This window comes from Lichenostomus cassidix, chromosome 7 (genome assembly GCF_008360975.1).
Source record: "Lichenostomus cassidix isolate B80296 chromosome 7, HeHo_3.0, whole genome shotgun sequence".
Classification (NCBI taxonomy): domain Eukaryota; kingdom Metazoa; phylum Chordata; class Aves; order Passeriformes; family Meliphagidae; genus Lichenostomus; species Lichenostomus cassidix.
Genome location: NC_139488.1, coordinates 18,840,457 through 18,863,183, shown reverse-complemented (window position 1 = coordinate 18,863,183; position 22,727 = coordinate 18,840,457). Strand labels below are relative to the sequence as shown.

Below are 22,727 nucleotides of genomic sequence, written 5' to 3'. Positions count from 1 at the left end.
CCTGCTCGAGTCTCCAGGTGATTTTTAAATGAAAGTGAATTTACTCTTTAATGAACAAGAAGCAATGCCATTTGTATCACTGAGTGGCCAATAATTACATTTCATAGACTGAGCAGTTTGCTTTTTGTCACTTAATTCAGCTTTTATGAATACATGTTTTTCAACTAAATCTACAACATATATCAATTTACCAACAGCTAGATTGCAAAAAGCAAAATTTCTGCGCTAGAAATTTTATGTGGACCAATATTTATAACAGCCATCAAAATGCAGCCTAGGGTTTACAGAGAGAGAATTGAAGCTTTGGTTTTGTTTAAATAGAGAAAAGGATCAAGCCAAGAAGATGTACCTGCCAACAACTCCTAAGCAACAAGCACATAGCTACAGGTGATAATTAACAAGTAATATAACCCATTCAGTTGAAAATTTCATAGCAAACTGTTGGACCTGACCTTTCTTGCTTTTCCATCATCTTCTCCGTAAGGCGTAAGATAGGCAGACTCTGCAGGATCTCCTCCAATAGACAGGGGAGGGTCAGGGACCACATTAGAGAGCTGCGATCTTGAGCGCTCCCGGAGTGAAGCTCTGTGAAGAGGACAGAAATGGTCTGTTCTTCACAGCTTAGGAAAAACAATAATTGCTTGCAAAGCAGGTACAGTTTTCATATCAACTAAATCAGAATGCACTGAAGCAATTAATAGGAATCCCACAGACTTTCTTTCTTTAATATGTTCTCTCAACTTCTTGGGAAGAAAATATCTCACCAACAGGGATAAACACTTTTCAAAATCATATTCCATTCACACTACTCAGACATCATCTCAGATGTACCATGTACTGTGTATTTGTTAAGTAAAACTGTGGTGTGTCCAACTACATTTGCACAAGTTATTGAGACACCAAGTCAAATCGCTGTTACCACTACCGGTAATTCAGTTCAGCAAAACAGGATGTGAAACAAACCTCCTCTCTCTCTGACAAAGCATTACTCTGTAATGTAGGAGATGTATTCATTTGCACATGCCTGACATGGGCTTGCCTGGAAGAAATAGTACGTGTCTAGCAACAAGACAGTCTGGCTGTAAAATGCTTTAGCTTTCATCAAGTAGAGGCCATAATAAAAATGTCCTGGCATTGATTGCATTGATTTCTCAAGTAATTGCACAGCAAGTAATTTTTCAAATGACTGTACTGAAAGTGCATTAGATATTACAAATACGGCTGTATGTTAGTAATATCAAAAAAAGAACATTGACACAGTAATCAAAACTGGAGAGAAGGTACTGTAGATAGAAACGAGCAAAATTAAGAACCTTGCTACTTATCCATGGACTTCAATCAGCCACATTATTACTCAAGCTATTTCTTTCCAAGTGAACTCTATCTCAGTAAAATGCTTGCAGCCCTTCAGCCCTCTTTTACACAGCACACAGAAAGGTGATTTGTTAGCACTACTGGGATTTTGGAATAGTGGGATGAAGTAGAAACATTGAGAGTAGTCTGGAAACATTGAGATTTACAACCATTTTTAAGACTCACCGCAAACTGGCCCGATAGCTTCCCCTCCTGAATGACTGGACATCCTCAAGATTTGGCTCAACCACATTACTCTCTGCTGCTGCAAAATAATGTATATAGAGCTCTTCAATTAGTGCTAAAATTGAATATAACCTAAGTACACTGTGGCTCTGCAAAAAAGTGCAATGTCTCCAAGTCATAAATGGAATACTTCATAGAAGACAAGGGGTGTAATACAACCTTGCTACTCAACCTACACGTTTTACAAGTTTAATATTTGTATTTGACATGATGAAATTAACTGAATATTAGCCCAAGGACAAGCTCACTTCGGATGTGACTGCTAAAGACTTTTTACCTATTTAAACTCTGCAATTGCTCTCTTATTTCAAGATAATCATATTCAATGTATGCTTCACAAAAATACAACAGATCATTCTATAACACCTTAATTTCCAGAAGCTTTGATTAAAATCTGCTTCTAGCAAAACAAGGTGGTTTCAGCATACTCTGTAATGTGCCTGAATTCCAAATGCAGCACAACTGGACTTTGGGCACTCAGTGGAGCTATAAAATGATGGATATTGCAGGTCAGGACTAAAGTTTCAGGGCAGACTTATATTACAAAGGTCGTTCAGTGCAAATGCAGCAAAACCACTTTGGCCAGGACTATCAATGTATTACTTCTATGAATGATAACATTCAGCCATAAAAGCAGAAGAAAAAAGGAAGCTACTAGCCGTTATTAAAAGAAAAAAAAATTGCATTGTGTGGGATTTTACATAATTTTTTAAAAGAAAACAAAATGCTCACTTTCTGTTTCTTCTGTGTTAGGTGCTGTGTCTCCTTTGCTTTGCAATGTCACCAACATGAAATAAACCCCTTTCCTCTTCAGGAGCTCCTCGTGAGTTCCTCTCTCCACAGCCCTGCCGTGCTCAAAGCCGATGATGACATCGGCAGCTTTGATGGCTGACAGGCGGTGAGCGATGGAGATGGCAGTGCGGCCGAGGCGAGCCTGCAGGAGACAACAACAGCCCCACTCCCAGCACTGCACACTGAAGTGCTGCGAATCAGCTGTGCAATCTAAAGGCTGGTCGAGTTAAGGAGTCTTTCTAGTGGGTTGAGCTGACTTTGACTAGCTCCATGCACAGCCCACAGAGGAGCATCTGTTTCTGGCCAAAGGAAGCTATAGATTTCTCTTGATATCCCAATGTATGAAAAAGTTATTCTCTATCAATAGTATTAAGGTTCTACTTGTACACATGAAACAGTTATTAAGAAAAGCTTCCTACCGATTTGTTGCAATTCAGTAGCACCCTCTGCAGAGTGCATTAAAAATAATTTCTGCCCTTTCAAGTCTGATTTTTGCTATACTACAGCAAACCTTATGAAGTGCTTCTTGGACAATCGCTTCGCTTTCATTATCAAGTGCTGACGTAGCCATATCCAGGAGCAGGATTTTGGGGTTTCGCACCAGAGCTCGAGCAATTGCTATCCTCTGTTTTTGACCTCCACTCAGCTGGCTTCCACCCTCTCCAACATGAGTGTCAAATTGCTGTGGGAAGGCAAAAAGTGAAAATGAAACTGATAAGAAAAAGCCTGTCAAGCTTCTGGAGAAGATATTGTTAAAATGTCTCTCAGAGTTGTCCTTGGAGTAGACTTAAAATAAATTATTATATTTGAAAAATAAAAGCATTGTTAGTGCAGCAGATTCAAGGAACAACAGGTGAAATAACTTTCTTCATAATGTATAGGATCATTTTGCCTGAACCAAGTTTCCAACCCCATGCCAAAAGTATGCAGTGGTTTAAAAGGTGAGATGTTCTGGTTCAGCTCAAAACAACTACATCAGCAAAAGCTGAAATGGAGAGGAATCACCCACCCACTCCCCATCAGATGACCCACAAGCAAAATTTTCACTGAGCTGGACATGTCTGCTGGTGACCTGTGACTCATGAACACTGTGTCTGTGATTCATGGATAACATACTCTGGTGGCATCAGGTTCAGGTAGAGAATTAAATAAACATAGCCTGCCATATTGAGAGACAGGATAATTATATTCACTTAGAGCTAAATCTTTTTCATTCCTCCATTTCCATGAAATAAATAGGTGCCTTTAAACAGCCTTTTAGTGAATAGTTTCTTGGAAGCCTGGAAGTGCATAGATGGAGGATAAAGAGAATGTACTAACATTAGTTAATGGTACTTGAATCCTGTCAATAACATTCACTATTGTAATGTTATTTGCACAAGCTACTTGGCAAAATAACATTCTAGAAAAGAAGACAGCTCTGTGCTTTCCAATTTGGGCTTTGTAAGGAGGAGTGACTGAAGCCCCATCATCATTAAGGAAGAAACTGGAGAAAAGGGAACCTCCAGCTGGCTTACAGAGCTTGTACAAGAAGTGAGGATGTGAGCATCAGTACAGACAGCTCAAGTAACATATGCTGGTTAGTGAGAGGCTTGGCTCTACATTGCTTTTGGCCTGAGCAGAAACACATCTCCATAGCATGGAAAACACAGTTTTAAATCATGCTATGATCATTACCATGATATTGAATGTTGTGTAAATGATTCCTGAGGAGCTAATTCTTCTCTGGGCTGTATTTGGTGGGGGGGGGAGGAGAGGGGGGGTTGTTTGTTTTGTAACTTGGTGGCATACATGTAGTAAGATCAAAGTAACCTGTAGTCAAAGGAAAGGTTGTTGCCTGCTGTCTGTATTAATCTTCTGCCCTTCCACCTGAGCACGAATTGCTCCAGGCTAACAGGGACAAAAAGGACAAAAGGATTATCTTTTTTTAATCAAATTCTGCCAAACACTTTCCAAGGCAGAGCATACCTGTGGTAAGTCCATGATGAAATTGTAAGCATTGGCCTGTTTGGCTGCAGTGATGATGTCCTCCATGGTGGCCTCATCGCGACCGTAGCGAATGTTCTCTGCGATGGTGGTGGCAAAGAGCACTGGCTCCTGCTCAACGATGCCGATCTGGGAGCGCAGCCACGGGATGTTCAGGGAGCGAATGTCATGGCCATCCAGGGTAACCTACAGGAGCCAGTTAGATCATGGACACAAAACCAGGAAAAAAGTCAGCAAGATTACTCCCTCCAGTTCGGAGACAAAGAAAGACACAATGGAAGTGAAAGGCCTGTGATGCTGTGTTTCCATGACCAGCACAAAAATCAGCTTTCAGACACAGAAGGTGGCAAAGTAGTGCCAGTAGTATTGGCTCTAGGAGTTGTGCTGTTTGATTTCATTTCCCATTTCTGCTTGGCCTCAGAAATAAAACCAGGTGAAAAGTAATCATGCAAGTGATGATTACATGTTTACAATAATTTGTTTCTTTGTCTTTTATATATTCAAATACAGGTCAACATGCATGTGATTATGTGTTCCTATTTGATATAGGAACACATAAATGGAGTGAGATTTTGAATAGATGTAATTCATATTCTTAGCCAAGCCATTACCAAGAGGTAATTGGATATACTTAAGCAATATTACAGGTTAATGTTTAAGTGTTCAATATCGTGTTTTCCAGAAACATTTGTCACTCCTGAATTATCATTTCTATAGGTATAGTTTTTACACAGATTTAGCACTGAATTTTTATTTTCTCCTAACAATTTGCTCTTTCACATAATTGTTTTTGTAAGACTATTAAGCATGGTCTTATAAAAGAAATGTGCAGGAAGATATTTAACTCCTTTAAAAAATAATTGGGAAAAAAAAAAGAAGACATGAAAGAGAAGTTAGTCGTCTTCCTTTCTGCATTGGAGAAGTAACCATGCCATTCTTTCAAGTTCCTGGGGCCAGAGAAACATCTTCTAGGCTATGACACTCACCATGCCATCCTTGGGGTCATAGAAACGCTGGATGAGCTGTATTGCTGTACTTTTTCCAGCTCCACTAGCTCCAACAAAAGCTGTTGTCTCTCCTGCTTTAATCACCATATTAAGGTTATCCAAAATCTGGACAGGAAAAAGAAAAGGAAACAGAATCTATTTTAATTCTCTCACAGTCCTACAAGCAAGTGAGTATATTCTGTATCTTAAAGATTCAAAGTAATTTTACAAAATTCAGAAAAGTACTATGAAGAAAGAGGATAAAGCAAGCCACATATTTTTACACTGTTTGAAGACTCAGTAGATGCAGAGCACTCATTTCCACAACAGGCAGGCAGATTTTGACCTTTCATTGTTCCTGTTGTTCATCATTAAGAACTAGCCAAATTAATAACACCAGAGAACTTAGTAAATTATATTCCCTTTAAAGAACACTGTGCATATATTGTGAATGTTAAAGCATAAATATTAAGAATGTAACAGGGAAATTCTGCAGAAAAATCTGATACCACATGTGTTTCTGTCTTTAGAAGTAAGAGCACTAATTTTCTTGTCCAATAATATGCTTTTCCAAGAAGAATTTGTCAATTCAAACACAAGAGTAGAGAAATAGTGGGATATACAGCCTGCACTCCTTTTCCTTTCCTAGCATTTTAATGGGTCCCATGGTGCATCCCAGGGTAATGGAAGAGTTTAATAAAATCCCCTCACACCATTCAGTTTATTACTTTGTGTTCTATCTCACACACATTGATACAAGTGCAACATGTATTGTAAGAGAAGCTGTAAGCAGGTGAATTTGGCTGAAATTACTGGGAGTTCATGTTCATCAGCAAGGAATATGCTGATGTGGTAGTAGATATGCCAGAATGGTAAAATAAGCAGAATGGTAAACAGAAGAACTCTTTAATAAAGGAATTATTCAGTTTTTAAACAAAGGATCTGGGCTTCTGTAAAACAACCTCTACTGAAAATCTAGAAATTGCAGTAGAACCAGGGTGTTTTGCTTCTTTATCATATTTGTGTTCCCAGGATGAGTGATGAATAATTACCTTTACATCTGGTCTGGAGGGATAATTGAATGTTACATTGTGAAATTCAATTTCACCTCGTACTTTATCCAGCTTGTAGCCATCTTCTGACATGCAGTCAATGGTGGGTTTCTAGGACAAAATGTGTTGTGTTATTTATTTGCTGTTAAACAGTCAGCAGGGCTGCAGTAGGTAAATATTCCCAATACCATACAAAGCCATGGCACTTCTGTTTGAACAGCACTTGGCTGCACAGAGCCAGCTGCAGGTTCTGCCCCAGGGATAGCAGGCAAGGGACATGGAATTGAGGGCCAGAGTGATGTCACTGGTGGGTAGCACAGACAAGAAGGATGCACCCTCTTCTCATTGTAGAGAACTGCAAATACCATGGCCAGCCACTCAGCCGGTTTTTGCTGGAACAGAGTAGCTGACTGAGTGAGGCACTTTGATTAAGCTAACCTAGCCAGCTCCTCAGGGATAAAACAACACTATCTCACTCATAAACACCAAACAACCAGTTCATTGCTGAGAATCTGCAAGCCTCACCACTTGGCAATTAAAACATCCAACCTTGCACAGCCAGTCCTAAGAGCTGAAATATTGAAGTTTTCCTATGAAGTGCTTTGGGTCTTGCATACTTTTGGCCAGGCCTTGGGTACTGTGGACTGTTAGACATGAGCAGAGAACTAACAGAAATTTGAGGAACCACAACAAAATGAAATTTTCTACAGACAGATTTCTGAAGCATGGAATACAGACAATGAATTACAGCTATAGCAACACCAACGTTCGATAATTGAAATGTGCATGATTTTTTATATAGCCTAACAGATTGCAAGTTACAATGAGAAATGTGTATATTCTAAGATGTTAAGAACAGCTGTAAGTTTGGTTCATCTTTTGGAATATAACTTACTTAAATTCAGATTCTAATCTATGAAGTTTCACTCATCCTGCAAATAGGAACCTCAATATGACTAAGTTTAGTGCCAGGGCAAGAGCTGTGCTTGCACTGTCTAATCACAAATCTACAAATGCAGCAAGCAGATGGATCTAATTTTGTCACCCTTTCTCTAGACAGATGAAATCTGACGTTGGTTTGCTTTTTTTTACCCTGAGGTTATGTGACTCAGCTTTATATTGAATTTTGTGATTAATCCTTACTGTTCCAACTCCTTACGATTTTAAATTTTTTCTCAGAAAAACATATCCCAAATTCGTCTCTATTTTTAGTTTATTTTAGAGCTTTAGCTTATGATGTGTATCTGTTTTATCATTATTAAAGTTTGAAGGGTTACTAAAAAGTCTGTTAGCATTACCATAGCCTGATGTGCTCTGTAAAAGTCAAGCAGCATTTTAAAGAGTTTTCATAGCTTTTGGCACAATAAAGCTTGTCAGTGAACAGAAACAATACAAACTTTCAGAAATCAACAGTACTTTTCCAACCACTAAATTTATAAAGCTATAGAAAGAAATCCTCATCAATAAATTACCGTGGGGTCTCCCCATTTACACACTAGATGAAACCAGTACAACTTGAGGTTTATTTAATTATTTTTCCACTACTAAGTAACACAGCTTAGAAATGCGTTACTTACTTTATCTATTGTCTCAAAAATGTTTGTGGCAGCCCCACGACCAGTGGCAAAGGCTTCCAGACAGGGAGATGCCTGGCCAAGATTTAATGCTCCTACTAAAACACCAAAGAAAACCTGAAGAAGTGGAAAAAGAAGTTAACAAAATATGACATCACATTTTTATTACAGTTTACAGCTTAGATGAGCAAACCAAACCACAGTGGCTTAATGACTTCTCATGCATCTGCTGAACTGCAGTTATTCACTATTGGAGCATTATTAGCCAACAAGAAAGCAAATAAATGCATTTTAGAAGGCGTTTTCACTGTCTTTCACTGCTCTGCCTGAGGCTGAAGTAAATCAACTTATATTTGTCTTGGCCTAAAAAAGTATGCATCTAGGTATTTACTGAGATGCCACTGATGTATTTTTAAGCCATCTCAGTTTGACTGGGTGCCTGTTCCTTGAAACAAAGTCTGAAACAGAATGTTGGTAAGAAGTAGATTATTTTGGGGATGCCTTTTACCAGTAAGCAAAAATAGAAATCAGCCTAAAACACTGTATAACAACCTCTGTATATTGCAGTTCCTGTCCCATCCACAACACAAAACTTACTTTTGGAAGCAGTACCAGCTATAGAAAATATTTTTTCTCTTGTCTCACAGAGATATTAACTGTAAGGGTTGCTACCAACACTGGATAAGCAGCTTTTTGAGGTGAGATTATTCTATCAGTGTGAGTGGACAGTTTCTACAGGTAGCACATACTCAATGTGCTCACTTCTTCCAGTCCTTTTCTAAGAACCAAAATGAAGAATTACTCACTAATGACCCTCTTCTGAAAGCTCCAGGATACTCTTTTTGCCTAAGCCTAGGACAACATGAGAGAAAATGAGCCACAGCATCCACTCTTCCTAGAAAGACTGACAGACAATAAAGGCAATAAAGGCAAATAAAGAGTACTGAATATCAGAGGACTCTTTCAGCCTTGGTATGTGGCCTTGCAGATCAGAAGCAAGTGAAACTGCTGCATATAAACTAAAATACCAAAAGTGATTGTTCAGAATTTTCCAAGAGCTGCCAATGCTTCATTTCCTATGAAAGGTTTTTATCAAAGTTCTTAAATATAGACAGGAATCGCCTAAGGCTGAAAATGCTGGCAGGGGCTTCAAAGAACAGGACACTGGAAGGGGGTGAACATAAAGAAGGTAAAGACTTATTTAGCACTTACATACCATATAGATGCAATTTATTTCATTGTCTGTTTCTAGAAAAAGGAGCAAGCTGCATTGTTAAGTATAGCTTATTCTTCTCAGTGATGCCATGCCAGGGTGTGCTTTTTAACAATTTTTGACAGTTTTTTTCCTAGAATTTACTCTGTTTTACTTCTTAGTTTTGCAGTTACAGAGGTGCTTTGGCAGAACAGATTATAAGGGTTGGATAATATCTTTGGTGTAGGCTTTTGGTCCATTTTGTTGCTTTGTTGTGGGTGATAGTTTGAACATTCTCCCTGCACATGAGAAGGCACGTAATGAAATGTCTGGTATTTAACCCTTTGCTCTAGTTGGGCCTGAAAATTCTGCTAAGAAGCAATCAAGGACCAAGCTAAGCTTTTGGATGCAACACAAGCAATACTCAGCATAAATGGGGCGAAGTGTAAAGGGAAACACTACTGTTGAGAAAGAAATACCAGTGCACAGGAGTCAGTTCTCCTTTGCACCATCATGATGTTTACTGGGAATATCCCTAAAGTGGAGGAATCTGCTGAACACATACTGTGCACTGCAAATGTCTACGTTGGGATGTAGAGATCATGCCATATATTTATACTCAGCTGTACCACTAACTAATTGTCTTGCATGAATGAGTCTCAAAGCAAGGAAGTTCTATGCCTGTCTGAGACCATCACGAACACCTGGCAGAAGAGGAAGGGAAGGCAATACTTAGTGTTATCTCAATGCAGTATGGCTATGCATGACTTTTTGAGAGAGCAGAAAAAGCATATTTCAATGTTCTGTATCTACAAAATCCCTCTCCTGCCCCCTGCCCAACTAGGAGTGTGTGATAGTAAACATAAAGTGGAAGAAAGATGACTGGAAACTGAGAGGAAGGGTAACATAAGGGAGAGTCTCTCCATTGACAGCTACAGTTTTTCAGCTACAGGGTAGCTCCCCACTGTTTGCCATTTGTCATTTGGAAGCAGTGGACTACAGTTATCATGTGCAAGGCAAAGAAATTGCTCACTTTGATTTTCACAGCACTACCTCATATCAACTACTGGCGTTGAGAGCAGGTGGAAATGATTTCCTCCTTGAACAGAATGACTTGGGTTTACAATATTCTTAGGGTAATTTGCCAAGTTCCATTTAGAAGGAAGCTTTGCACTGCATGCTGTGAATGGTAGGGAACTCTCAGGGTGTACAAGAGCCAGAGAAGGAGCAAAAAGAGATGTCTCATCAGAATATCCAGAACCTACTATGGTTCAGGAAAAGTTGTTTTGGTTTTTGACTGGAGTCTGCTATTTGAGCAGTACTGGCTTAAGCAACTAACCAAAATATCTGTGGATGTTGGCTTTGTTGCTTTGAGGCCAGCAGTGCCTAAAGCACCTTCGGTGCAGAAGGGGATGCATGAGTGCCATGCAGGTTGCATAGACTTTGTATACACTGCAGCAGCCACAGCCAGCTGTGTTTTTATCTGCATACATGTTTACATGTCCTCTGTAAAAACAAAACAAGAGGAAATAATTTCTCAAAGGAACAGAAAGTGTTCATGAGAGAGGGATTAGATATGACAAGACTTTCTTTGGTTAGGTTTCTCTTTGCCATAATGTTTTTCATCATAAGTTCTTCAGAGAAGCCAACATACCAGAAGCTCCATGCTGACCCACAATCTTGGAAAGCTAGTTTCAGGCCTCTGACAATTGTATAGTGGGCTGTCAATTGAAAGCATTATTCTGATCACAGTAAGTAATATTCAAAATCTTTAAAATAAACATGGACTTTTTTTTTTGTCTTATCCAACTGTGTTGTACATATACTGAGTAATGATCTTTGAAAGACATACATAATGTTTGTTGTCATTCAGCCACCAGATAACAGAACAGGTATGTGTTCCTGAATTATTATTTTAAAGAACAGTCCAGAAAAGTTGCATTAAGCTTAAAAGAGTACCTGCAGAAGAGTGCCAGGTGAATACTCTTCTTCTTCAAGGACAAGTTTAGAGCCATACCAGAAGGCTAATGCATAGCTTAGAAAAATTATAAACCACATGTAGCCAGTGAATAATCCCATTATTATTCCTTTTCGAATTCCCCAGTGCTGAGCAAACACCAGGTTCTTATCATATCTGTAGAAAGAGAGAAAAATAAAAGGGGATTAAATCAATTTCACAGAATTTTTTAAATGAGCAAAGACTGACAAAATGTGGCACCTTTGATGACTCAGCAGAATGTCCACATATAAGGTCGATACAGAATGACTCTGAAGTGAGAGATCATTGCTGAAACCAGTAATGCTCCCAGAACATTAAATCCTTGTATGTTCTAGTGCAGTAAGCACAAGAAAAGCCACACTCAATGCACATACTTCACCATGGGATTTGTAGTTTTAGCAGAGTAACACAGGATTTGAGAATGTGGCCAAATTCCCAAAGACATCCTACAGCCATGTTATGTTTTCACAGAATTTAAGAGAAATTTGCAGTTTAACATCATCAAATCACATCTTGCTGAAACTAATTCTCCTACTGAGTTTACAAGTACTCAAAGTTTTCAAATGTGGTGCAAAAGTGATAAATAAGTGTTTAGGGAAAAATTTGACAGAGCGTTCCTACAAGTAAGAATGAATTGAAGATAGTATCGCTGATGCTTTATTTCACTGGTAGACTGAATTATAAAATTAGTTTTGCATACATTAATTGAAACCTAAATTTCTGAAACATACATGCATATAAGTCTCAAAGCTAATAGGTAGTCATAGTTGTAGAATACAGAGATTAATTGCTGTGATTCTGATGTGTATTACAGCATTACATTGCTTCAGGAAAAAGAAATCAGAGACCTGACAGTTTGTTCAAACAAACCTTTCAACTTCTTTCTTCTCCCCACCAAAAGCAGCCACTGTTCTGATGGATGAGAGCACTTCATCAGCCACAGCTCCAGCTTTTGCATAAGCCTTTAATTCTCGGCCTGTTAGTTTTGCCACAGCCTACAAAAGCATAAGCAGTGCTGGTTACCCCTGAACTGTAGGCACAGAAAGGGACAGTGATAAGCAATGGTGGCTGTCACTCTGTGCTGGCTGCTGTGCACAAGGGTCACCTTCTGCACTCCAAGCAGGCTTTTATCATGCTTGCTGCACATTTAAAGACTCAGGTCTTCTAGTACTAGAGCATATACCTTTGCAGCATATGTTTTGCAGCAGCTCTGCTGCAGGTAGCTAGAATAAGCAGCAGACAACTCCTGCTTTCCCTCCCTCCCTCTCTCTGCTCCAACTGGGCAGAAGCAGATTGCAGGCTGAGGGATGTGCATAGTGCAAGGAAGGGGAAGCTAAAGTGCCAAAAGCAGCCCTTTAGCCACTGTGGCAGAGCCCAGCTTCAGGAAGAAGAGGTAACTGTAGTGGTGGGGGAGGATAAAAAAAATGTTGCCCACCACTGTGCTTTGTTTCTTGGGCTGACAGCAAACAGGTCCCTACCCAGCAGCCCAGAGCACACTGGATGCCAAAAAAAATTTACTTCTAAAGAATTTACTTACTAAAAAAAAAAGCTCAAATTAATGGAAGAAAATGTGGTCATGTACAATTCTACACCGAGATACTACACTGACTTGGGAATGAGTTATCATTAGAAAGTGTAATGTGTCATTCTTTGCTTTCTCTCTTCAAATACCCTACCCCATGCATCTATTAGCCCCCTTTGAAGACAGGAAGCCAGGCTAGATTGACCCCAGGTCTATTTTCTTCATGGTAAAAAACAAAGACTTGGGCTGGAAAGGCTCATAACGAGGAAACACTTAACAGTAGGCATATGACTGGAAAGAGATGGGTACAGAGAAATAATAATGAAAAGGGGGAAATAACAATAAAGGGGAATAAGGTCAGAAAGAAATTGCAAATTAAGCAAAAACATTTTGGGTTTTATTTCATTCCCTGCCAAGCTTCTGCTCTCCCACTTCATACGAGTCATTATTCATGTCCTCTCCTTGCAGTCAGCACAAGGTGCTGAAGGAGAGCTGGAAGACAAGAAATTTGTCACAGTTACATTAGAGGTTTGATAGCAAAATGATAGCCAGCTGCTCCAAATGAAATTGCCAGAGGGCTGAATGCAACAAGAATGCAGAGGATGAGCAGGAATTACCCAGCCCTGCTGAGTGTGGGAGAGGAGGTGAGCAGGCAGAGGATCCTGCCGTCTCCCTTTCCACTGTCCTTCCTCTGCACAGTGACAGGGAGTTTGTAGGAAGTGGATGAAGAAGCAGAACAGGAACAACTGGAAGAAGGTGCAGCAGCTTACAGGAGCAGGGACAGCTTGAGGTAAGTTTGAGTAGTTGTTTTCAACTATTTCATGTCTCTGAAACTTATCACCCAAGAAAGTCACCGATTTACATAGAGAAATCAAGTCCTTTATCTTGTAACCATCTAAATCAGGTAAGTAGTAATAGAGAAGGTAAAGGCCAGCTTCTGATTTTAGCAGTAATACCCATCCCCAGGATCTCTAGGACCCCCAGGAAGGTATGCTTACATTCTCATCTTAGAAGCAGGATTTATTACTCTGGGAATCAGAATAAACAAAGTGGGAGCAAAGCCCACACTCCTCCCTCCATCCCTCCCCCTCACTCAGTGCTACTGTGACCGTAATCTGCCTCTCTTGACTTTAAGGGGGTGTAACTGACTTCACCAATCCTCACAGTTCTCTGGCATGATCTTGCCTGCTCATGATTGCTCAACATGAACCTTTCACAATTCACTTACCAAGCCATAGAGAGCTGCTCCAACCCCAAGCAGAGGGCTTACTGCAATGATAACCAAGGTCAATTTCCAGCCACTGACAAATCCCAGAAGGAATCCACACACAAAGGTGGTTATGCGCTGGATGAAGACTGCTACTTGGTCAGCAATAGCCTCATTGATTTTGTTAACATCACTGGAAAACAACAACAAAAATCAACAGAAGACTGGTGAGCATAACTTGTGTTTGTGTTGGAGGTCTTGTCCACATTTTTGTTTGTTGCTTTTCACTGGAGAGGGCCCTTCCTCATCTCTATTCTTTCACCACCACCCCATACAAAGACCCTGGACTACAATGAGAAAACCTGATGCCTTTGCAATAGAGAAGGCTTCTAGGCATGAATGCTGCAGAGAAGATACTGTCCTTTCCCAGGAAAAGTTGTCCTGGCAGCAGACTCATTCACTAGCTGTCTCTTATTACTATGTCCCAGTGGATTCAAAGGATGGGGCAGAGACATCCCAGCTGGATGCAGCTATCTGATAAAGGAAAAACAGCATAGCTGATATAGCATTCCTCACATCATGGGGCACTGAGAATGTTCCATACTGCCCTGCTGAAGGGACAGGAAAAGAGAGGAGGTCTCTGACTCTCTTCTAGTTCACCTACCACCACCTCCCAGTTCCTCTCTCCTCCCTACAGGGTACATTGTTCTCTAAATGAGAGGGAGGGTGGGAAAATCAAGGAGGGCTATTTTATGACTGGAGGCAGTGTGAACACATGACAGTTCCATCACATGGAGGACAGTGATGCAGCAGGTGTCATCATTTGGCCTCTAGGCAGTTTCAGAGTTCATTTGTTCTCTCTTAGGCATTGCTAGCACAGAAAAAGTGTCTTAAACCAAAACAGTCCTTACACTTCTGCCACTCTTGGCTACTACCTAACCTCTGAGATTAGAACAATTGGGAACTCCTGGAATAAATTGCAGCAAGTGGCCTTGAGATTTAAAGTGCAAAGTTGTAACCTTATCAATAGTCGAGTGAAATTACAGTAGTCTGTTGTAAGAGTGTTGAGTAAAAGAACATGTTTATATTTCTTGTGTTGAATGTTCGCAGTCAGAAAGATTTGTAGGCACAGGACAATCTTATTCAAAAACAAAGGAACTAAGTGTTATTTATTAGACAAATATATGCTTAGTTCCTACTTTTTCCAAATAAATTCTTCCCAGGGACTAAAGCTTGACATTTATTCTTCATAAAAAGAACACCACAGAAAGTAATAGAAACCAATGAGTAAAGGCAAATAAAATCCCTTCCAACTACAGAAAATTCTTCTGCAGACATGACTATTAAGCAGGCATGACAGAGAACAGGAAGCCATCTACAGTCAGTATATTCACCCCACAGCTGCCTGTAGCCTAAGGAGCAAGCCTTAAACTCTGCTTTTTTCAGGGCTAAATGTTTACCCAGAATAAGAAGTTTTCTCCAGCTGCCTTGGGTCCCTTTCTAAAGGTAAGTGCTTGTGTCTTCTTTAGCAGAAGATTAGGCAAGACTCATTCTGTCGTTCTAAAAGCCAAGAAAAGCAAAGTGTGCCCCTAATGTAATTTTCATTTCTGGGAATTGAGAGAGCGTTCAAATCAACACTCAGACTCAGGGCGTGTGCACTGGCAGCCAGTGCACTGAAAGGACTGGGCACACAAGAAGAGAGGAGAGGCCAAACTGGAAAAAAACCCTACCCCAAAACCCATCCAACCCCCTCCTCACACACACACATTTACTGACAGACAAGGCACAAAAGGGAAAATAATTGTGGTTTTACAGTTATGGTACTCAGTTCAAAGATGGAGGAGCTAATCAGTCTGGTTGCCGCTCCCATGAGCATAGCTGAATTTCTACAAAGAGGTCTTTGTCAAATGCCTGATTACTGGCACTCTGCAGTGTTTGGAATGAATTGCGAAATGTTTGCTGTAGCATAAGGGTTTTTTAGATTACTTACTCAGAAATTCGGGTGTTCAGTTCTCCTACTGATGTACAGTCAAACCAGCCTATATCCATTCGCATTATTTGCCTGAAATAAGCTTTCCTGATTTTCTGTATCTGACGAGCTGCAGCCATAACCCAAAAGCAGATCTGGGAAAAGCACAAAGCAGCTGATAAATTGCAGCAAAAAGTCTTTCTATTCCCAACCAATCAGAAAAAGCAATTTGGCTAGAATAGGAAAAGCTATTCATAAAATTACTATTCAGGTAAAATACATTCTGGCAAAATAGACATAATAGTTGTTTCGATATTTAAATAATCCAACAATTTTACACAGCCTCTGGATCAAGCATTTGTCTCAGTTTTGATAGGATGAGAGGAGAGGCAAGTTAAATTACTTATGCTGTTACATGAATGCCATATGGACAATATTTTTGCCATCTACAACTGTAAGTAATATAGAGATGGCAGCTATCCTACTTCAGCAAAATTCTTGGCTAGTTTTCAGGAAGGAGATTGACAAATTATTTTTGCTACTATAAAAAGCTTCAAAAGCCATGGACTCTTCAGCAGACTATGCAGGAATCATCCAAGGTTTTATTCACTTCAGTCATAAGGACTGAACAATTACTACAGAGTATGTAGGGTACGATTGTTCTCCACCCCATTAGTTTTACACTAGTATTGCTCTGTAATATCTCTGTAATAGAAACAAGGCTCAATATAGCTGAGATGCCTACTGGGAATCTGCTTGCCCTTCAGCTGTTTTTTTGAAGGGCATGTGGATTCCATAGTAGCCACACTTGAGCAAGTATTGCTTGTGGTGTGGGTAGAATACATCCTTTTACAAAGGTATGCATGCACAAATCCAAGGAGCTCTCAGACTGCCAGAGCTAACATATTTCAACAACACAATGAGAACTGAAAGCATCTGTTCTGCTCAAATAATTAGCTAAGCAGTCAAAACTAACATATTTTTCATAAACTTAATTATTTAGTGATTTCAACTTTGAAATCAAAATAGAAAACAAAATACTGACTTGGAGGTATCCTAACACAAGTATGGCACAACCAATTCCTGCATAGTATCCTGCAAACTTGGTCATTTCCTGTTCAATGTCCAGCAGCCTGAAAAAAGAAAAAAAGTGAGTAATACTGTTTTAAATTTCTCACAGATTTCTAATCTGGTGTTTCCTCAACAGAGTCAGGTCAGGTGGAAGTCAGCTTGTTTTGCTGTTTTGCTTGTTTGCTAACAGTTTTTGCTTTTGTTTTGCTTGTTTTGCTAACAGTGGCATTGTCTCCCAATACTGAGTCTATTGCTAGTGGCTGGTTTCCTTGTTCTGCCTGTTGCACAGGGGTAGGGAGCTGGCAGGTACCAAAAATTGCTCTGGCATCCTGTACCAGCCCTGCAATCTCTGGGAAACCTCCCCAGAGTGCATGCACAGGGGAGACAGTGTTTCAGGGAAGAGCTGTCCAAAAAGCTTTCATTAGCTGTTGAATGTGTTTGCTTTGTGCAATGATACCAGCTAGTAACATTCAGATTTCAACTGCATTTTATGGTGAGAAGTGAAGGCTGTTGAAGTAAATTCAAATAATACTTTGTACCATAAGCTTGCTAAGCTGAAATGATAATTTTTGTTACTCAAGTAGGAGTGCTAAATTACTCCTAATATCAGTGAAGGGCATTGAACTGCTGCTTTTGCATTTAAACTACCTTGAAAGAGGTTGTTATAGGTTATGCCTTTAGACAACTTTTTAGAAACATCCTGCAGATGTACAGTAATACAGTAAATACTATTTCATTTACTCCAAATTTTGTACACTGAAAATTTAAGCCAAAAGGGAACACTATGCACCTGACCTGACCTCTGACAATGGAAAGAAACAGGAAATCATATGGGGCAGTTCTTTTGATCTGCCTCAGACATCCCCCATAAGCTAAGATGAATTGCATTCTAGAAATGCTCATTTCTTTCAGTGACAAAAGTTTTGCTAACTTGCTCAGAAGTCAGCAGGCACCTGTAGGTAACTAAGTCCTAACTGCAATCACCAGAAGTCATTATTACCTACAGTGTAATCAGAGAAAATAGATTAATGACCTCAGATATGTAACACATATATCTGTTATCAGAACAATCATGATCAAAGATTATTGTTGCTAACATCTATAACTGAAAGACCAAGACCCAAGAAGCTGACCTGTTTCTCCAGATAATATCTCCAGCTCAGAAACAGGGCTATGTAACAAGAACCATGCCTTTTTTCTACCTTATGAACAGAAAATGTAAGATTTAGAGGCTGAACAGGACCTTCAATTGCAATGTGTTTTCTGAAAAGCTACGATAACAATGGGAAAGAAACAAACACATCCATTACTTACCCACATCTTATTGTGGCATTCTTTTCATTCTGATGAATAGTACCATTAATCCACACTACAGTGTTATTTACACATGTCTTGTTTGGGTTTTTCAGCTCTTGCATTTCAATGTCATATTCAATAAATGTGTCTGCCATAGCACCAAATACAAGCAACACAGCAGGTTGGGCTACTCCATGAACAATAGCACAGAAACTACCAGCAACCATCATTAAAATCTCCATAGATGACGAAAATCGAAACTAAAGAGAGAAGAAAAATACGGTCTCTGCTGTGAGGCAGTCTTCATACTGGTTGTACAATGATAAATCATTAATTAGGTGGATCAGATGAAAAAAACATTCTCTTTAAATTTCAGAATTATTTTCAATATAGAAAGAAGACAAATCTCTCTGTCCAATCTAATCTAATTACATCTGTGATTACAGCCTCATAAATTATTATGAGCTTCCTTTTAACACGGGAACGAATGTATTATCATATAACATTAATAGCTCAATATCATTCCACATTATCATCATTCCAGAAAGTAGCTAATAGATGAAGAATAGTAACTATAATTCATATATATAGTCTGCTTTGCATATTTCCTGTGGGAATAGAGAGAGAGCAAAGGGAGGAAAAAGCCTTAGGGCATTATGTAGATCCTCTGAATAGAGTTAGCCAATTTCTCAAAAGTCTGAGAAACTGTGGAAGAAAACCAACTAAACATCTCAGAGCAAGTCCTCACAGTTAATATTCTAAAATTAATTGGCTGAGCCAGGCAGTTGTGCTTTGGCTCCTAATCTGGGAGCAATTTATAGAAATATGACAGAATGCGGTAAAAAAATGACTGAGCCAAGTCCTCCTTACATTTGCTATGGGCCAAGAGCTTTCACATAGGTAGCCCAGCAAAGATACAGTGATATAGGTTACCTTTGCCAAGATTGTGTGAAGTCTGATTCACAGGGTGAAGTCAGGTGCAAATATATAGATTAAACTGTCTGTATAGAATATCAGTATCAAAGGCTACACATTTTGAAATAGAAGTGTGAAGAGGAATCATAGCCTGCTGAAGAACCTGTCCAGGTTCTGTAGGTGCTATGTGTCTAAGAGAAGAAAGGGTAGGAATTTGCAGTACATATGGAAAAGGGACATTAGGGCAAAGACAAAATACAGGGAAAACCAAGTTAACACAAAAGAGAAATAAATAAAAGGGTTTTCTACAAAAAAAAGAAAAAAAAAGTCAGAAGTCAGAAATTGTAACACTACCACTGTTTTATAAACCTTGCTCATAAGAAGTCTAGGAATTCCCTTGATTTTAAAAAAGCACACAGAAAACGCACAGATAGGTGATATCTGATCTCTCAGCACACCTGAAGCAAACATACTGTGTTTACCAACAGCACTTTAGGAGTTAAATATTTCTGCAAAACAGGCTACAGAATTGAAACCCCTCTGCTTGCCCTCTGTGGGGACAGACAGTTCTCTCTACCCAACCAGGAGCTGAGGTACTAAGCCACATACAGTGCAAGGGATGCTACTGCACTAGCCCAGTACTGCAGCCAGGACCATATCAGTTTGGACATATTACAGGCTAACTGCCTGGACTATGTGCAAAACAGAAATAGTAAGACCTCATAGCCAAATGCTGCTGGGTTGGACAACTCTTGACTACATTAATTTTAAAATTTAGATGCACCCTATGGAATTATATCAAAAGCTAGGTGTAACACAATACCACATGGTATTGTGCATCCACAAGTTTCCATTGCTACCAAATCTTCTAAAATCTGTGGCACAATTATGAGGGAGCTAAATTATCTGCCAAATATCACACAGAAAATTTTGGCAGAAATAAGAATGAACCAAGGTCACCTAGATCCCTGCTGTGCATCTTACCTCATTTACACATATCTACCTGTAGCTTAAATATAATGTGTTTGTAAGAGATGATTTTGACACCAAACTGACAAGATGACAAGGGGTTCTATTGAATTCCCATTGAATTTTATTGGTACAATTTCAGGCCAAAAGATTTCATCCTTAAAAGTCTGGCTTAGTCACAGCTATACCCCAAAACAACCTCATTGGTTATTGTCACTTATTCAGCAGCACAATACACATAAAATATTTACAGATATTGCTTTCATTACCAGCTGAAAGAAGCCAACACGAGCACTCTTCTCTTTCTTCTCTGACGACCTTCAACAACAGAAAACATAAAATTATAAACGTGTAGTTTAGTACTTATTTTGTTCTATATGCAAAATATAAAGAATTGAACTTAACTCACTTTTCACTTTTCTTCTCTACAAAAGGTTCTTCATATGCATAGAAATTTCTGGAAAAAAGGATAAGATTTTACATTATTACTTTTACTCTCTTGGTTACTTCTCTGAAATGACATTTTATTTTAGACATTCTGCCCAGAATTTTAAGAGACAAGCTGTTTTTTTCAGATTTCTCTGGAACCAGTGATTTGATTGTTCTTTTAAATTTTAGACAGGGACTAGAATGGAGGTTAGGTTAAAATTGTCTAAAGGTTTATACTTTGTTCCATAAGCAGCTCCTCAAAACACTGTTGCTATAATGTGGATTGTGGGTCCTTTGAGGACAGCTAAAGAAAAACCTACTACCCAAATTGCTGGTTAATCCTTCCTTTAGGACAGGGAAAGTTCCTGTTCCCATTCCTTCCTATATTATTGTATTGCCTGAATATTCACATTGCCAAAGTGCAGTAGAATCTTTCACCACATGGGTGGCTTTTATCTCAGTGCTCACATTATGTGTGATCAGTTAAAATCCAAGGGAGTGACTGCACTAGTATGGATGGGATCTATACCTAGCAAGGAATCATCATCAGGTGTGTACATTCAATGATGAATGAGTAGGGATATTCTGTTTGTGGTGGGTTGTTTTGGTTTGGTTTTTAATGAAGCAAATTAATTCAATCTATATTTATCATAAAATGTTTTCAGAAACCAGATCCTAGAAAGCCTAAAGGAAGCTTTCCTTCAGGTATGTAGGATCATATGTGTGTTACATGAGAAAGTCCAGCATAACTTGGGTTTCAAGGTGGAAAGGTAGACCTTTAATATTGGGCTGGGACTTTCTTAGATGGGCAACCTGACGAGAAAAGCGATGCTCCAGTTACCCTATTCTAGGGGTAGCTCCCAGACTGGGTACACTGTGTCAGAAAGAGCTGGCTCAAATTATAGCATTAGGTTGTCCAGCCTGCTCCAGAGTTGTCCAAAGGTCTAGGAAGGAGGAGGCTCTTAATCGCAATCAGATCTCTGATAATAGCGGAAGGTCAGATTCTCTAAATCATCCCAGCTTTTAACTATCCAGAATTCTACATTTAAACCTTCATATCTGAGATTATTCCTTTTGTTTTAAAATACCACAGTTAAACTTTAAGATAAATTAATCAAGATTGATTAAAATTCCTGAAAAAGTAATTTCTCAAACTAAAAGCACAGAAGAAAGACAAATTTGAATATCAAAAACATTTTCAGAAGGAAGATCATATTGCTGGCATTTAAGTTTTTAAAGGTTTCTAGGACTGCTTTGGTCTACCTGTTCCAGTTGTATCAAATAAGGCAGTTCAACTGCTAGAGAGAATATTTTTTTTAAAAAAAATTATTTCCGTCAATTTGAACAGCTGACATTAACTTCTTTGAATATTCCTAAAAATATTGATTGTTCCATTCATGTACATGACTTACTCTGATTTCTTGAAGCTGTTACCTGTTAGGGAAAATAAAGGTACAGTCTAGTTAATGATTATTATTAAAGTGCATAATCTTCTGCAGACATGTGAAATATAAACTCTAGAATGCCAATGGAACCTGATAATTCCTGTGTTATAAACATCTTATTCCCACTAGTACATATACCCAGGATGTGATTTACACTAAAAACCTTATTCAGGACATTTGCCAAAAGTCATTTCCATTTCAAACTGTTTGCTAATATTCAGCTAGTTGTCTTGGGCACTGTCTCATTGAGGATACTACTGTAATGTCACTCCACGCATGCTCCCTGAAAGGAGGAGTGGTAGCTCTTCAGTCTTGCCTGCCAACAACTCATAGAGACTTCACATCCTGTGGAAGAGGGGCAGTTGTGGTCTTGGAGGGCAGGATGAACTTGTCACACCAATCTCTACTCTTGCAACATAGTCGACAGAGCCACAGCTTAGAGGAATGGAATCATACTACAAGACATAATTATGTTGTAGGAAAATTCCTTAGACCCCAGAAAAGGTCTGGATTTAGCCCCCTTCCAAAAGAGGTAGTGAAAGACATAATAAAGCACCAGCACAGTTTGTGTTGTCAGAGGCCCCAGTGTCATCAGAAAGTCTGATGGAGAAAATATTTGCTGTACATCACTTGAGATGATAATGAATAAAGAGCTAGTTTTAGACCTACGGAACAATTTGGATAACCTAAGGGCACTGAGCATATGCACTTTGCTCAATTACGA

At 39.2% G+C, this 22,727-nt stretch overlaps 1 protein-coding gene across 5 annotated transcripts in view; it reads right to left on the bottom strand.

The window, feature by feature from the left end:
* The window catches only part of ABCB11 (ATP binding cassette subfamily B member 11), a 61,628-nt gene that overhangs the window by 14,625 nt on the left and 24,276 nt on the right, over positions 1-22,727 (bottom strand). For 3 of the 5 annotated variants that reach the window (XM_085066527.1, XM_085066529.1, XM_085066528.1), the window contains 17 exons: positions 21,971-21,992; positions 20,539-20,586; positions 20,399-20,447; positions 18,264-18,505; positions 16,924-17,011; positions 15,900-16,033; positions 13,931-14,102; positions 12,051-12,175; positions 11,141-11,315; positions 7,993-8,106; positions 6,416-6,526; positions 5,364-5,489; positions 4,360-4,563; positions 2,903-3,073; positions 2,332-2,533; positions 1,540-1,618; positions 453-585 (listed from right to left, as the gene is read on the bottom strand). In XM_085066527.1, coding sequence (XP_084922653.1) covers positions 453-585; positions 1,540-1,618; positions 2,332-2,533; positions 2,903-3,073; positions 4,360-4,563; positions 5,364-5,489; positions 6,416-6,526; positions 7,993-8,106; positions 11,141-11,315; positions 12,051-12,175; positions 13,931-14,102; positions 15,900-16,033; positions 16,924-17,011; positions 18,264-18,505; positions 20,399-20,447; positions 20,539-20,586; positions 21,971-21,992 — 2,195 coding nt within the window. The remainder of the gene's footprint in view (positions 1-452; positions 586-1,539; positions 1,619-2,331; positions 2,534-2,902; positions 3,074-4,359; positions 4,564-5,363; positions 5,490-6,415; positions 6,527-7,992; positions 8,107-11,140; positions 11,316-12,050; positions 12,176-13,930; positions 14,103-15,899; positions 16,034-16,923; positions 17,012-18,263; positions 18,506-20,398; positions 20,448-20,538; positions 20,587-21,970; positions 21,993-22,727) is intronic. The other 2 variants (XM_085066531.1, XM_085066532.1) reach the window with 2 other exon arrangements.